At 44.2% G+C, this 13,239-nt stretch overlaps 1 protein-coding gene across 1 annotated transcript in view; it reads right to left on the bottom strand.

Annotated features, from left to right (window-relative positions):
• Positions 1–5,303: 5,303 nt before the first annotated feature.
• The window catches only part of bhlhe23 (basic helix-loop-helix family, member e23), a 67,542-nt gene continuing 59,606 nt past the window's right edge, over positions 5,304–13,239 (bottom strand). Inside the window, exon 7 of the mRNA XM_048984425.1 lies at positions 5,304–7,133. Coding sequence (XP_048840382.1) covers positions 6,081–6,764 — 684 coding nt within the window. The 5' untranslated portion in view covers positions 6,765–7,133 and the 3' untranslated portion in view covers positions 5,304–6,080. The remainder of the gene's footprint in view (positions 7,134–13,239) is intronic.

Below are 13,239 nucleotides of genomic sequence, written 5' to 3'. Positions count from 1 at the left end.
TCATTAAAAACTACTGATCCCTGGCTTCATGCATGTTCTAACAATTTTAATTAGGGAAAGCGCAAGTCTATCCGCTGTGATAAATGCTATTAATCTTCCCTTTCATTTTCTGCCGAGCTGCTGCACAGACTCTGACTCGGCCCATCGGAGGCCCAGTTCCAGAGGAGTCCGTCTTCCTGGTCCAACGAGGACGCCCTCCAGGCCCGACCGATGTTCCAGTTCACATCCTAGCGAACGAAAAACAACTGCAAGAGTTTTCTTTCTTTCCGTAAAAGGACTCTTAACGATTAAAGGGACCCTGCTGTCGTGTATGAAATGGAAACCCGCGGCGCCATAGCTAACTTTGGAATGTTCTGGAAAGATAATGTTATCTGTGGTAGAGTTTAGTAGGATTCTAGGCTTTTAGAAATGTGCAGCTCTGGCGGCAATCGTAACTTCTCCAAAAATCTCAGTGAAGGTCTTAAATATGATCAAATTCAGTTACTCTTTTATGCGGAGACAAAACTACAAATTCCATCCCAAAAAGGATTCGTCCGGATTTAGATTTCATGTGCAGTCAGATGGGATATATTCCGAGGGAATTGTTTTTCCTTTTTCCTCCTGGACTGTGACAACGTTTGTTCAGCGCAAACACTCGCAAAGCTCTGAAGATTCCAGCTGATTACAGTCTAACGGCGGTTAATGGCGTGAGGCTGCAGAGTGAGATTCAGAGTCCTAGACTCATTCAAGTGCCCATCAGTGGAGTTTGAGCAGAGGCTGCGGACTTGGGGAAGGAGGTCAGGGACCACTTCAGTCTGGGGGTTGATTCTTGTCGCGCCAATGCAGTTGAGTTAAGGACCAGAGGCCACACACGAGAGATGCAGCAGTGCACCGCGGAGCCTAGCCAGAGCGTCCAAAACAAAGAGGCAGAAGGGGTTACAGACCGCCCCTTTAAGCGACCATACATGAGATTCGGTGCACACATCACCGGCAGCTCACCGGGGGGCGCTGTACCGGTGTCGTCCGGGGCAACGGGTATTCTGAATACCCCCCTAGGGCCACCCTCGCTCACTGGCTAGTAAAGCGTTTTATCGCTGTTGTTTAATTACGGATGTAATGCTTAGAGCAGAAAGGAGGGGCGGACAGAGAGTCTGGGCCGTTTTGTGGATGCCAGGCGGACATACATCTTCATCCCCCCCTCCGTGTTTACTGTCCGCTATTAGGATGCGCCGCGCCTCCCTGTCACCTCCGGCGGATTATCGATAGCGTCCTACATGGCTTTTGGCAGTAATTAACGAGTGGATCCGCCGCTCCATTCAGAGCAGGTCTCCCATTAGCCGCTAACGAGAGCAATCGGAAATTGGCTCGAAGGCTATCCCCACCCCCCAAATAAACCGCCGCTGCTTTTCTCTCCACCCCTTATTTTCCCAGAAAAGTTGTCCACTAGTTTGTATGGGGAGGGAGACCATTACAGAGATTAAGGTTTGCCTGGCTCATGACTGCCCGCTTTGTCATCTCTCATTCCCCATCAAGCCTGCAGGCCGGGATCGCGCCTTCCTCTGCGTGTAGCCTTGACCCACCCCCCCCCCCCCTTCATCTTCTCTTCCTCCTCATTCCAAAGTGCCTTTCAGGCTCCCGACTGCATGCCGACTGCATGCGGGCGCGGTACGCAACCCATTCTATCCAAATCAAACACCGTCCCTTTAACCAGCAGCCTGCATGTCCCTGGTTTTTTAAAGCCCAGTTCCGTTTTTATGCTTTACCCCCCCCCCCCCCCCCCAGCCAGATGATTCTCTCCCGCATCCCCACAGCGAATTAAAATGCGTGGTGTCAGGTGCCTCGTGGCAACCTACGAAGCCCCAGCCTGGTTTAGGACCGCGGATGCAGATCCCCCCTCATCCGCCGCTTGTCTGATTATTAAAGTAACAAACGGGGGGGGGGCGTCTCGTCTAACTCGCAGCGACGTCGCACTGAATCACCGAGCTCCTCGGAACAAACTGACTCCCCCCCTCATCACTCTCGACAAAAGGGAGCTGGAAGGAATGAACGCCTGTGATGTCATGGGGGGGGGGGGGGGGGCGCACATTGCTGCAGGGGAAAAAAAAGAAAAGTAAAAATACGGTGACCTGAGCATTCTCTTTGCCGGGAGTCACCCGTGTAGATGTCCAGCGCCCGTCTGCCTGGTTTCACCTCCGGCCGCCCGTCCTGCAGCTCGCATGGCCCCCCTCCGCTGGCTCTCGCCTCCTCTTCGTCCTCCAGCCCCCTCCCCGCTCTCATCCAGTGCGTCGGGAATGTGCGAGGCATGAGGAGTGGTACAATGTGTCTTGGACACATTTCTTCTGCGGGAGTTTAATTAATTCAATCGGCTCCGTCAAAATAATTTGGACGAATTAGCCGCGCACGGACATACATCCGTCATGCGCGACCGTATTCATAACGACAGAACTCATCGGTGTAGATCAATATATATGAGTTTACATTAAATTTGTCAATATTAAGCAAAGTCTTTGGCTTGTCCAGTAGTCGCGAAGAACAGCTTGCGTCTGTTCTCACATGTGTGTTTTATTCAGGCATGTGAGGCTAGTCTGTGCCTTTCAGATAGCTGCACAGCAAGGTGCTCCCGTGTCACTCTTGAATAAAGTGATGAACCGAAAGTTCCCTTAGGGTATGAATACGGCTCAAATGACACCTGCCTGAAGGTGACTGACAGTCGGTAACACTGGGGCCTCTTCTCCCCCCAGGAAATAAATACGACAAACAGCTCAGCAGCTACGTACAGCTCCGCAACGTAGGACTAAAAATGAACGCGAATTTATTTAATTGCCAATTAAATTAGTTATATGTTATTTGATAATTGCTTTCAGCAAATTTCTTCCTTTTAAATAAACTTCATGAGTTACGCCAGTCCAACGCAGTTGAACATTTTGTATTATTCTGACAAAATGTCAGTGGTAAAGTAGATTCAAGAGAAGGTTCTGGAAAAGGCATACATAGAAAAAGCAAATAAAAACTGAATCACAACCCAAGAGGTACATCGCTGATCCGTTACTTAAATCGAAATATCTCAATCTGTCGTACTGTTAACGCAAGACTCGCAACTGAAAATGTGTTTCTTGCACACACTACAATAGCACTAACATTTTAACATTTTGCAGTCCTTGTAATTATCTCCACGGCCAAGATCCACCAAAAAATCACAACAGCAGTGTTTTGTCAGAAATAAATCTTGACAGTTTTCCAGACACTCATATGTCAGGGAGCGCCTATGTGAAATGTCACGGCTGCATCCTGACATCCCGCAATCTTTAACTTAAAGGGGAGCGAAACGCGGCGGCCGCACACTGCGCAGGGTCTGCCGGGCAAGGCGCGCCTGTCAGCCGTCAGATCCCGCTTCACCTCTGCTGCATCTTAACTGCGGGAGGCGCCGGGGATGCGCCTCCGCTATCGAGTGAGACATTGACTGAGATCTGCATAATATATAAAAACTGTGACCGAGAAAAATCGCATTATTTGCATAGCAAAAGTTCTTATATAATCTACATTGGAAGGAGGCGACCCACTTTTCAAACTTTGCATACAATAAAACGAAACAATTCGGTGTATAATTCCGTGTATAAAATGTTATTCATACCAGAAGATTGTTATATAGAGCTATTCACATTTTTAGGAATTCGTACATTCACTTATATTATACTAAAGCGGAGTATTCGAAATCCCAAATTAGGCCTACCTAAGGAATTCAGATTAATAGTTAGCCTGATTGCATATAAAAAGATCGCATTAAGATATCATTTCTATTCACACGGACAACATTACGTAACATTTATTCCATCTGTGGTAAATTTATTTTTTCCAAGGCGTGCATGTCACTTATTCATTGAGTGTATCCCGGTATATCTGTCCGATAACTATCTCCTCAACTGCGACAGAAGGGATCTGAAAATAAGTTTTGCTCTGAACAGTTTTGCATAACAGTCACCTTCCCTTTGGTAATATAAGCGGACGTCGCATTTTAAAACAAATCGGTGTCAGAGGTCCTTATTCAATCGAACCCCGTCTTTGCGTTCACGCGCCGTTACCGAACACGGCCAAGAAACCACAGAAAGTACAATTGTTACTACTGGGCCTTGATAAGCAATTAAAATTTCGAAAGTGAATAAGGTCAAATCTTACGTCAGATTATTGTAGCAAAAAAATGTCAGAGGTTTAGCCTCGAGGTCACTTCAGGAGAACATTCGCTCTCGTCCTGGTTGAAAATATTTGTAAATAAGTTCTGAAACGGTTTAAGCAGCTATTGGAAAGTTATTTAGCCTACAGTATGCTTATATAAAGCTTTTTTTATTGAATGATGTAAGCTGTATGTTGCAATAAAACGTGGTGCTTACAGTGTTTTAACCAATAGGCCTATTATTTAACTTTGTAAATGCTGTACTGCTCTGATTACATCCACCGGGGAAAACCGTGGCGTTTTAAAACCTGATGTTCGCCATTGTTCGCAGCTAATGTTTTTCCTTTCATTTAAACGTGAGACAGGAGACTTTCAGCGAACTGTCCTAATCTCTGTCTGACGTTGTCGCGGCGGAGGGTCTCGTAATCAGACAGACAGAGAGGGGTCAGCAACTTCGGGACTGGCTCTGCAAACGTATGTTGGTAATACCTACCAACACGTAGCAGGGGGGTTACATCATTGATAGGTTTTATTTATATTGATTAAAATATTTAGGGTTATATATCCAAAACGTATAACACAGAGTGGTACGAACTCCAAAATGGGTATTTATTTATGGCGAGTGTTTTATACAAATGCGGAATTCAGTGGTTACCGCAATAACAGAATTAACTGAATGTATTAAGCTATAATTACATTCTAAACAGCGTTAAATGGATAAATTCAGATATTTCCTGGCACATCGTTTGACCACTACATTCAGGGGGAAAAATCGGATTGAATACATGGTAACGACTTAAACGTTAACGTGTCTGGATGAACGGGGATATTCAAAATAACTGGGAAGGATTTTTAAGTGGCTAATCATCTGGTTATATTTCATAAATTGCAAATAATTTATCTGAAGAGCAAAGAAGAATTCATAGAAGGTTAATTACAAGTATTATAAATAAAGTAGGCAATGCGACATCTACCTTTTTTTTCTGGACAACTTGCAAAAAATGTTGCTTTGCAATTTTTTCCCATAGTATAAACATTTCAATTGTTCTACTTCAATATATGAACCTAAATATTCTACGAACGGTGCGGGAAATTCTGTTATTCCACTGTTTGCAAAATAAACCCATTCTGGGACGAATTCACACGTTATCCTGAAGAATATATATATGTTTTAATTATAAAGACATATAAACAATATATGAAATTCAATGTCTCAACACAATCAAATGTTTTATCAATGTAGTGTTTTGTAATTAATGCCTTGATATCGATACTTTGATCAAGTTTCCCACAGTTGTACAATACAATCAAGTGTGTAATAACAAAGTGAACATCCTGTACACATCTTTTTAAAAATATATTACATTTCCCTCCCCCCCCCCACATCGTCTAAACTGTAGTCATGAGAAATACATCATTCATAATTAGCAAAACCGACTATCACGCCTCATTAGCAATGGCTGTTCAACGTTAATGACAACATGTACGCCTCACTGATTTGTATCACATTTGAATGTTGCATAGTTTACATGTAGGAAATTTAACTGAAAAACCTCCGAAAACTTTCAAATCCAGCACGTCCAACCAGTCGCTCATTCAGTAAAGGACAACTGAGCATGTAGTTCCCCACTACATTATGACATAAACGGTTTTGTTACACGGAATTACAAATAACTGTGTAAACGAAAAGAATATATAATAAAATAAAGAGAAAGTACAACTTTAAGGTTAACAGCGATTTGAACGCTCCATCCCAACACGAGTCAAACCGTTAGTAAAGAAGTCTTGGGTTGCGATCTATTATATGTGGATGGCAGAATTTATTTGATCATAGTGTATGATTACGGATCGGACGAAACTCATTTTCAATCAAATGTTTAAATAAATCGAGAGTCTGACATGTGGACGGATGAAAGCGAGGAAGGAAACTTAATCAAGGCTTGTCGCTGCAGTGTTTGAAGATGGAGGACGATGTGCCGGAGTACGAGGTGCACTTCTCGGCGCAGGTGGCCAGAGCCGTTCCCGTGAATGGGTACACGGCCGCCTGTCCGAAGGGAGCCAGGGCCGTTGGGATGGGCGACGTGATGGCCTGTCCCTGGTTTAAATAGGCTACAAGCCGCCGCATCTCCTCCAGGGCTTGCGCTTGCATGAGTATGTAATTCTTGGCCAGCAGCAAAGTGGCGATTTTGGAGAGTTTTCTCACGGAGGGGCTGTGCGCGTAAGGGATCACGGACCGGAGACCGTCCAGGGCGTCGTTCAGGTCGTGCATTCGCCTGCGTTCCCGCGCGTTGATGCTCAGCCGCAGCGACCTCTGCTCCTTGGGCTTCTTGGACAGGGATCCCGGGTGCTTGTCGTCGTCGAAACCCGTACTCCTCTTCCTGGGATCCAGCGCGTCGTAGCCGTCCTCGTCGTCGCTGGTATGCTCGCCGCCGCTCTCCGCCGACTTGGCTGCCTGGCCGGAGAGGAAATCGGCGGCCGGCGTGAGCGGGTAGCGCCCGGGACTTCCAGCACCATGGCCAGCTCCGAAGCCGAAAGTGGACTGGCCGTAGCGCTGAGTGAGGTCCAGCAGGGTGTCGTTGCTGATCGACTTCAGCAGGTTCTCTTCCCCAACGTTCATTTTCTAATGATCGTTTATACAAATGCCTCTGTCCCTTCTTATAAAGACTGCCTTGCCTTATTCCGCGGGGGCTCACTTTCCCTGCTTTGCCAGTATTATTTCTTTCAGAAAAGCCCGTCGCCCAATTTATTAACTTCCGTGCACATAAAAATGCAAATGTATGCACAGTGTGCCCAAATATTACTATAAATGCGCTGTGCGGGGTAATGGCAGACGTACCTATGGCTTCATGAATGTCTTCTTGTCGGCTGCTCGCAGCGCGTCTTGCCCTCGCCCTGGGCAGATAGTGACTCGTCCTCCGTCCCACTTGAGTGTTAGTAGCAAAGTGAAGCCCGCTGGGATTAACTATTCGTCCAATCAGGGAGGCCGCTTAATTAATAGGATTAAAGAGCGGAAAGATATTGATTTCAATCGCTATAATGATGGGTCTCGCCCACAGAACATTTAAAACGGCACCACTTTTTAAATGAAACTGCAACATTTGTTTTAATTGTCACACAAACATTGACTATTTAATGCTTAATTCCTCATTATCCGTAAAGGGTAGGAGACTTATTTCCATCTTTCAAAATGCAGATACCTGATTGGAAACATAATGTAGGCTGCATACAACAATATCCATTGTTATTTATTTACAAAAAGACCGTATTATAAGATGAATAGCTTAACGTTTTATTTGTGGACGCGTTGGTTCTGTCAGTAATGTATTTTTGCAATATTTGCATCAGGTTGCGTATATTTTAATTATATGAAGTTGACTCCATCTTCGTGTATTTAGTTGCACATTCTTATTGAATATTAACAGCGAAATAAATAACTAATGGCAGAACGAAGCTGGACGCTAAGTTTCAGGTAGAAAAAGAAGAACTTCATGTTAAATGTAATAAAAAACGTGAAGTTAGACCGGCTTCCCTCAATAACGCCACCCGGTGATGAAAATTTACCAGCGTATCGACGTCTGGGTATTCCACAAGTACCGTCACATTAATATAATGTCTTCACGCGCACAATAGCAAATTCCCAACCGTGTATAGTGTACTTTTCAATGAAATGTTTATAGAATTATATCAATAAAATCGGACGTATGTGCAAGCACGTTAGAATTCATTTCCACATGCCCCGATACACCAAGAAGGCCACTTTTCCAGGAGGGCCGACTTTGAAAGAACAGGACCGTGAAGTAGACGTGCTGCGGGGAATTAATCACATTGCCTGGATGTGCCCCAAGAAGGCGGCTTAGTGACAGGAATCCAAGGCGTGGTTTTGCACACTGGCAGCAGAAAAGCCAGTAGGCCGGCACCGTAATTGTTCTCATTTATTTGGTGAATAAACAGGATTCACACGGGCCAATATCCGTTACAAGGAATTAATTTCTACTTACGTATGTTGGTATTTTGGCTTGTTTTTTGCCAGTTCACAATGTCATTACCATACAGTGTTTAACATGAACCATACACTACAAGCATAATATACCAGTTTAACCGAGACACGTGTAAACAAATAAACAAATAGTACCTTTGTCACACCACTATTTAATTATATAGTGACGGTAGGTGTTTGTATCTGCATGCTCTCCCGAATTGATTATACTATAGATCCATACATTGTACATTTACAGTAGTGTTCTGTTGACGTAAACAAACATATATGATATCATACAGAACATTACATGACACGATTGATGGTTTGTCCAACACTGTAATGATAAATGCTTAAAAACCAGAATGTTTAGTGTGGAGTCGGGCCCTTCAGTCCAAGCCCTATTTCCAGGTTACAGCAGCACTGCCACCATGTGGTAAATTTAAACATCACGCACAAATATATAATGTAAAATTCGAACGCCGCGTTAGTTCATTTCAATGTTTCAGTATTTTGCCTGGAACCCCGCTCCAATATCACCCCTATGAGTTAATCCTAACCGAATATGTCCTAGGTTTTATTAGCGATACCACTCATTGGCTCGTCTTCCCCGAAACAAATCCTTCATAAATAATTTTGTCAAACACGAACAGCCTGAAATAATAAACGCCGCGTATGAAAACTGTACCAAAAATGGGGGCAATTAGTGTGTAAACATATTTAGCATTGTGCATTCCGGTGTAAACAATTATTTTTTCATAGTAATAACCTAAGTAGCCTAATTTAATTAGCAAACAGGAAAGCCGGTCAAATGCTAAGTGCAGCGAGCTCATTGTTTTAAACACAGTAGAAATGCGTTGATCTCCCATATGGTGGCGATGTTGTCAAAAAAGTTCATATAACCACGGCTACCGGGGGGAAACCGTGTGGGCGGCTGAAAAACGTGACTCCTCACCTTTTTCTAATTTCTTTAAATATTGTTAAGGAACTCCGTATTTTTGCATAACATTAGGGAGTTTTAATAGAGAACAGTTACTATGATAAAGCTGCAAATTGATTTAAAGAGAAATAGAAAAACACTAAAATTATACAATTACACATACTTTAGGCCCACAAAACAAATATGGATGTTCGGCAGTGAAATATAGTTTGATAATGACAATGTGCAATCATTAAAAGTTTATAATAATTTTTATAACGTGATCCTAAATAGAAACAAGTATAATATCGTACCCGGATTTTAACGTTAATATCAAACACTGGTTCTGTGCACTATAGTTTTTAAAAGACTATATGCCATAACATTGTAAGACGCGAACAGTAGCAAGCGGAGCAGGTTATTTTTCTTCGCTATTCAAAACCAAGACAGGTATTTTGAAGGTATTTAATCCACGACAGATACCTGCTTTTGTCTGTGAAAACATTCATCAAGTGAGTCCAAAAGCTCGTCCACCATGGATGATTAAGGTCTATTAAACTATTTTAAAAATATGAGCACCTTCGTAGGTTAGGACAGAAAGAGCTATTGAAATGATCACTTATATCCCAGAAAACGGTTCCCGGTTAAAAGTACAGCGGAGGATGAAAAGAAATTTATTTACCGAAGTTTTGCGTGTTTCATGTTTTGTTTCGTTGTTGTTTCATCAGAATGCAAACGAAATCCACTTTGTTCCCCGTCAGCTAGACCCATCCTTTAAACTAAATTCACAGTGACGTTAAACTAGCATTTCTCATATTGCGAACCTAGTCAGTGTCTGGTTTATACGCGAGCTACTGTATTTTTACAGCACATCTGAGGCGAATCCTGTTACAAAGCAGGGCTCTTCAATCATAACATATCACCGATCTGACATATTACCAGTATCACTTTCTATCACCCTCAGTTTCACATTCGGCAGGATTTATTGGTCTGAAAAAACGAGTCGCCCGCTCTCTCTCCCCAATGTAAATAGTTTTTGATGCCAAATAAAACTCAAGATGTGATCACAGATCGCTCATGTGGGACAATAATCCCATGGGGTAGTAGATATGAGATCCCGCGTTTTAAGTGACCTCATCAAATGATTTCATTAACGGGAAAAAAAAAATCACCCCCACCCCTAGGGAGAGGGATTCTCTGCCCTGAGTTAGCTGCACTCGAAATGCAGTTTTCCCCTGTGCAGCGCAGCTATCTTAGCATTACGCCCCCTCCTGGGGGCTCTTAACTTTCCATGAAATTAAAGTTTAAAGGAGATTCCATCCGCCCATCTCGAGGCTGCTCTCCCTGGTGAGAGTCACGACGCTGCAGAGAGTCTGTCTCCTTCATTCCCGTCCTTCGGTAGCACTGGCTCTTTTTTATCTCCAGCTGAAGTTTCTATATACGGCTCATAGTCATTTTTAGTGTTATGACGGGTCCGTATGTAGCAATAACGCTCAGGATTCGAGAGTAGCTCCGGTTCCCTTGTTAACATTCTCACCGTGTTTATGTCGGTTCTGGTAAGTGCTGGTCAAAGCGATATAGCTGGTCACCTACTTATGAAGTAGCCAACGTATGAAGGGGCGCCAACTAATTTCATTGTGCCTCGGAACGGGGGGCGCCCGCAGAGATGTTCCGTTACTGTTGTGTTGGGCGTTCCTCTTTCTCCCTTCAAACCGAACATGTGAATTTTCAGATTTCTTCTCCTCTTTGTGACAGACCCCAATCAACGTGACTCACACTGCAGGCGTGAGGTCTGGTTGAAGGACGCATGGTGAGGGATCCTGTTTATACCACGGAAAGCGCTTTATAGCAATCAGGATCAATACCGTAAGCTCGCGGAGATGGAGTTGGCAAGTCTCCACCCATGTTTATGTTTATGTGGAAGGGAATATTCTTCTGTTGCTGTCACGCTGCCACCTAGCAGAGAGTTAGGAGTGTTGTCAGGGTGGAGGTGCATATTCTAAATGGTGAGAGCACAGCTGTTGCTTTGGGTTTGGAGTTTGTGCTTGCATCCAGAAGGTTGTAGGCTCAAATCCCATGGCTTGCAGGATAAACATATCGCTGTAAAGCTCTGCAAACTGCTCTTGGGTGCTGGATAAATGGCTGGCCTCAAGCTGTGCTCTGTTCCATACAGGAGCTTGTGAAAAATCAAAGAATTTCTGTAATGCAAACTTGCGCTAATCAGAAATCAAAGTTTTATTCAGTCACTTAGGACTTATCATATCAGTGTCTGCCCAGTCAGACGATCGACTTAAAGGTTGGAACAGACAAAAGAGGACCAGAGCAGCCCTGCTGATGAAGGGCTGTGTGTCTGAGGCACCTTGCTGTCTGGGGGGAAATCTCCGGAAGCCAGCATTCCCTTATGGAACTTGGCCGCTTGGGCATTGCAGATGAGAGTGGCAGTTGGCTCCAAGCCAGGCTGAGGGTCATTTTAAAGTGCCCCCCCCTCAAAACTGGGTCTGCCTTCCACTGTAGTCATGACTGGAAAAGACTGCAATAGTGATTTCAATCCTCTCATCAAACCCTAAAATCAACCCAAGTTAAGCAATTATAGCAGGTTAGGAAGAAGAGGAGGGATTGCAACCTTTAATCCTCACTGTACAGCCCAAGATTTATCTAAGAGAGGCTCACGCATGAATAAGGGTTGAATAACCGACAGCCAGCTTGTGAAATGAAGTACTGGCAAAAACCCAAGCCTGCTATCCTAAATCATTCATTTAATAATCTTTTTAATGCACTGATATCAAAGGTGTAGACATATGGCTGCAAGACAAAGGTTACACTAAGGTAAGATATACAGTGTAACTAATTTCCATTTGTTAAATGAACAGTGCAGTGCACGGAACAAGAAGACCTTTTACCGTAACGACGTTCAATCTGTCAACTCCTTCAGCAAGAAAAACCCAGCATGCTTTGCCGTATTGCTATGGAAACCTTGAGCCGGGCATTATATATAGGCGAATCATTACTTACTGCTAAAGTGTACTAAGATGTAATGTATGGCAATGTCCCCTAGGTGGCAGCACACAATCACAGCACTGCACAACGGCTGAAGCCGGAAGCCTGCGGTTAGGCATGTCGACAGCGGTGGATGGAAAATACATTGTGGTTACGTAAATAAAAGCACCTATCAAAACGCATCTCATAAGCGCATCTTCATTCGACTCTGCAGGTCCTGGCTTAGAGGAAGCAGCTAGAGGACTGTTCATATTCCCAGGAGACAGCCGAGAGAAATTCTTCCAGCAAAATGTTCAAATTAAGCTTTAATTTGCTGATTTATCAGCGCTTGATGGTAAATGAATATTGCCAGATGACAGCATACAGATGAACAAGTGTCAATTACCAGGATTAAACACGGTGAACAGATTAATCAATATGAAACATTCATTCCTTGGTCTTTTTCTTATAGCCCAATAAGGTGAAATTGCAAGACCCTACAGATGAAGAGCACATGGCAATTCCCTGTATTTTTTCCACCATCCACTTGATGCAGCGCTTCGGCCAGTGGGGGGCGCTAGGCTATCACACCTGCTGTTTTCCCCCTCCTCTGTCTCCATTCCTGCTCATACCCTTCCTCTGTGTCTCCTTTTCTGTCTCTGTCATCTCCCCTTTGTGATGAAAAGCTCACCCAGTAAAACACATTTGGGTTGAGGGCCACCAGAGTAGCTGCGCGACCCAAACACTCATCCCGACCTCGGGTCTCTTAGACGATCGACGCAGTGACGCTCGAGTCTGCTCTATCAAACTGTCAGGTAAAACTTCGATTCAACAAGGGCTGGCTTCCATACGCACTGATACACCTCTGTCCCACCCCCACACACGTACGCATGACGGTGAAGCAGGGAGTGCTGCTTCTGAGAAATGCTGCAGAGCAGGGCCTCGTGCCCAGAGCCAGGCAAAGGGAGCTTTCGAAGAAGAGCTGAGCTATAATTGTGTAGTTATTGATATGAATAGAGATAACTAGCATCACTTGGAGAGCCTGAAGGAGACACCTGCATGTAGGTGCAAGAGATCATGTGGAGAAGATAAACAGAGGAGATCCCAGCCAGGTGGGTCCGAATCAAAACATCTCGGAGCCAGCAACATTCTCTTCTTGCAGTCGATAGTGTAGCACCGCTGAGGGGAGAGCTGCGTCGCATGTTATGCTTGCATTTTAAA

Source organism: Brienomyrus brachyistius, chromosome 18 (assembly GCF_023856365.1).
Source record: "Brienomyrus brachyistius isolate T26 chromosome 18, BBRACH_0.4, whole genome shotgun sequence".
Lineage (NCBI taxonomy): Eukaryota > Metazoa > Chordata > Actinopteri > Osteoglossiformes > Mormyridae > Brienomyrus > Brienomyrus brachyistius.
This window is presented reverse-complemented; position numbering and strand designations above follow the sequence as displayed.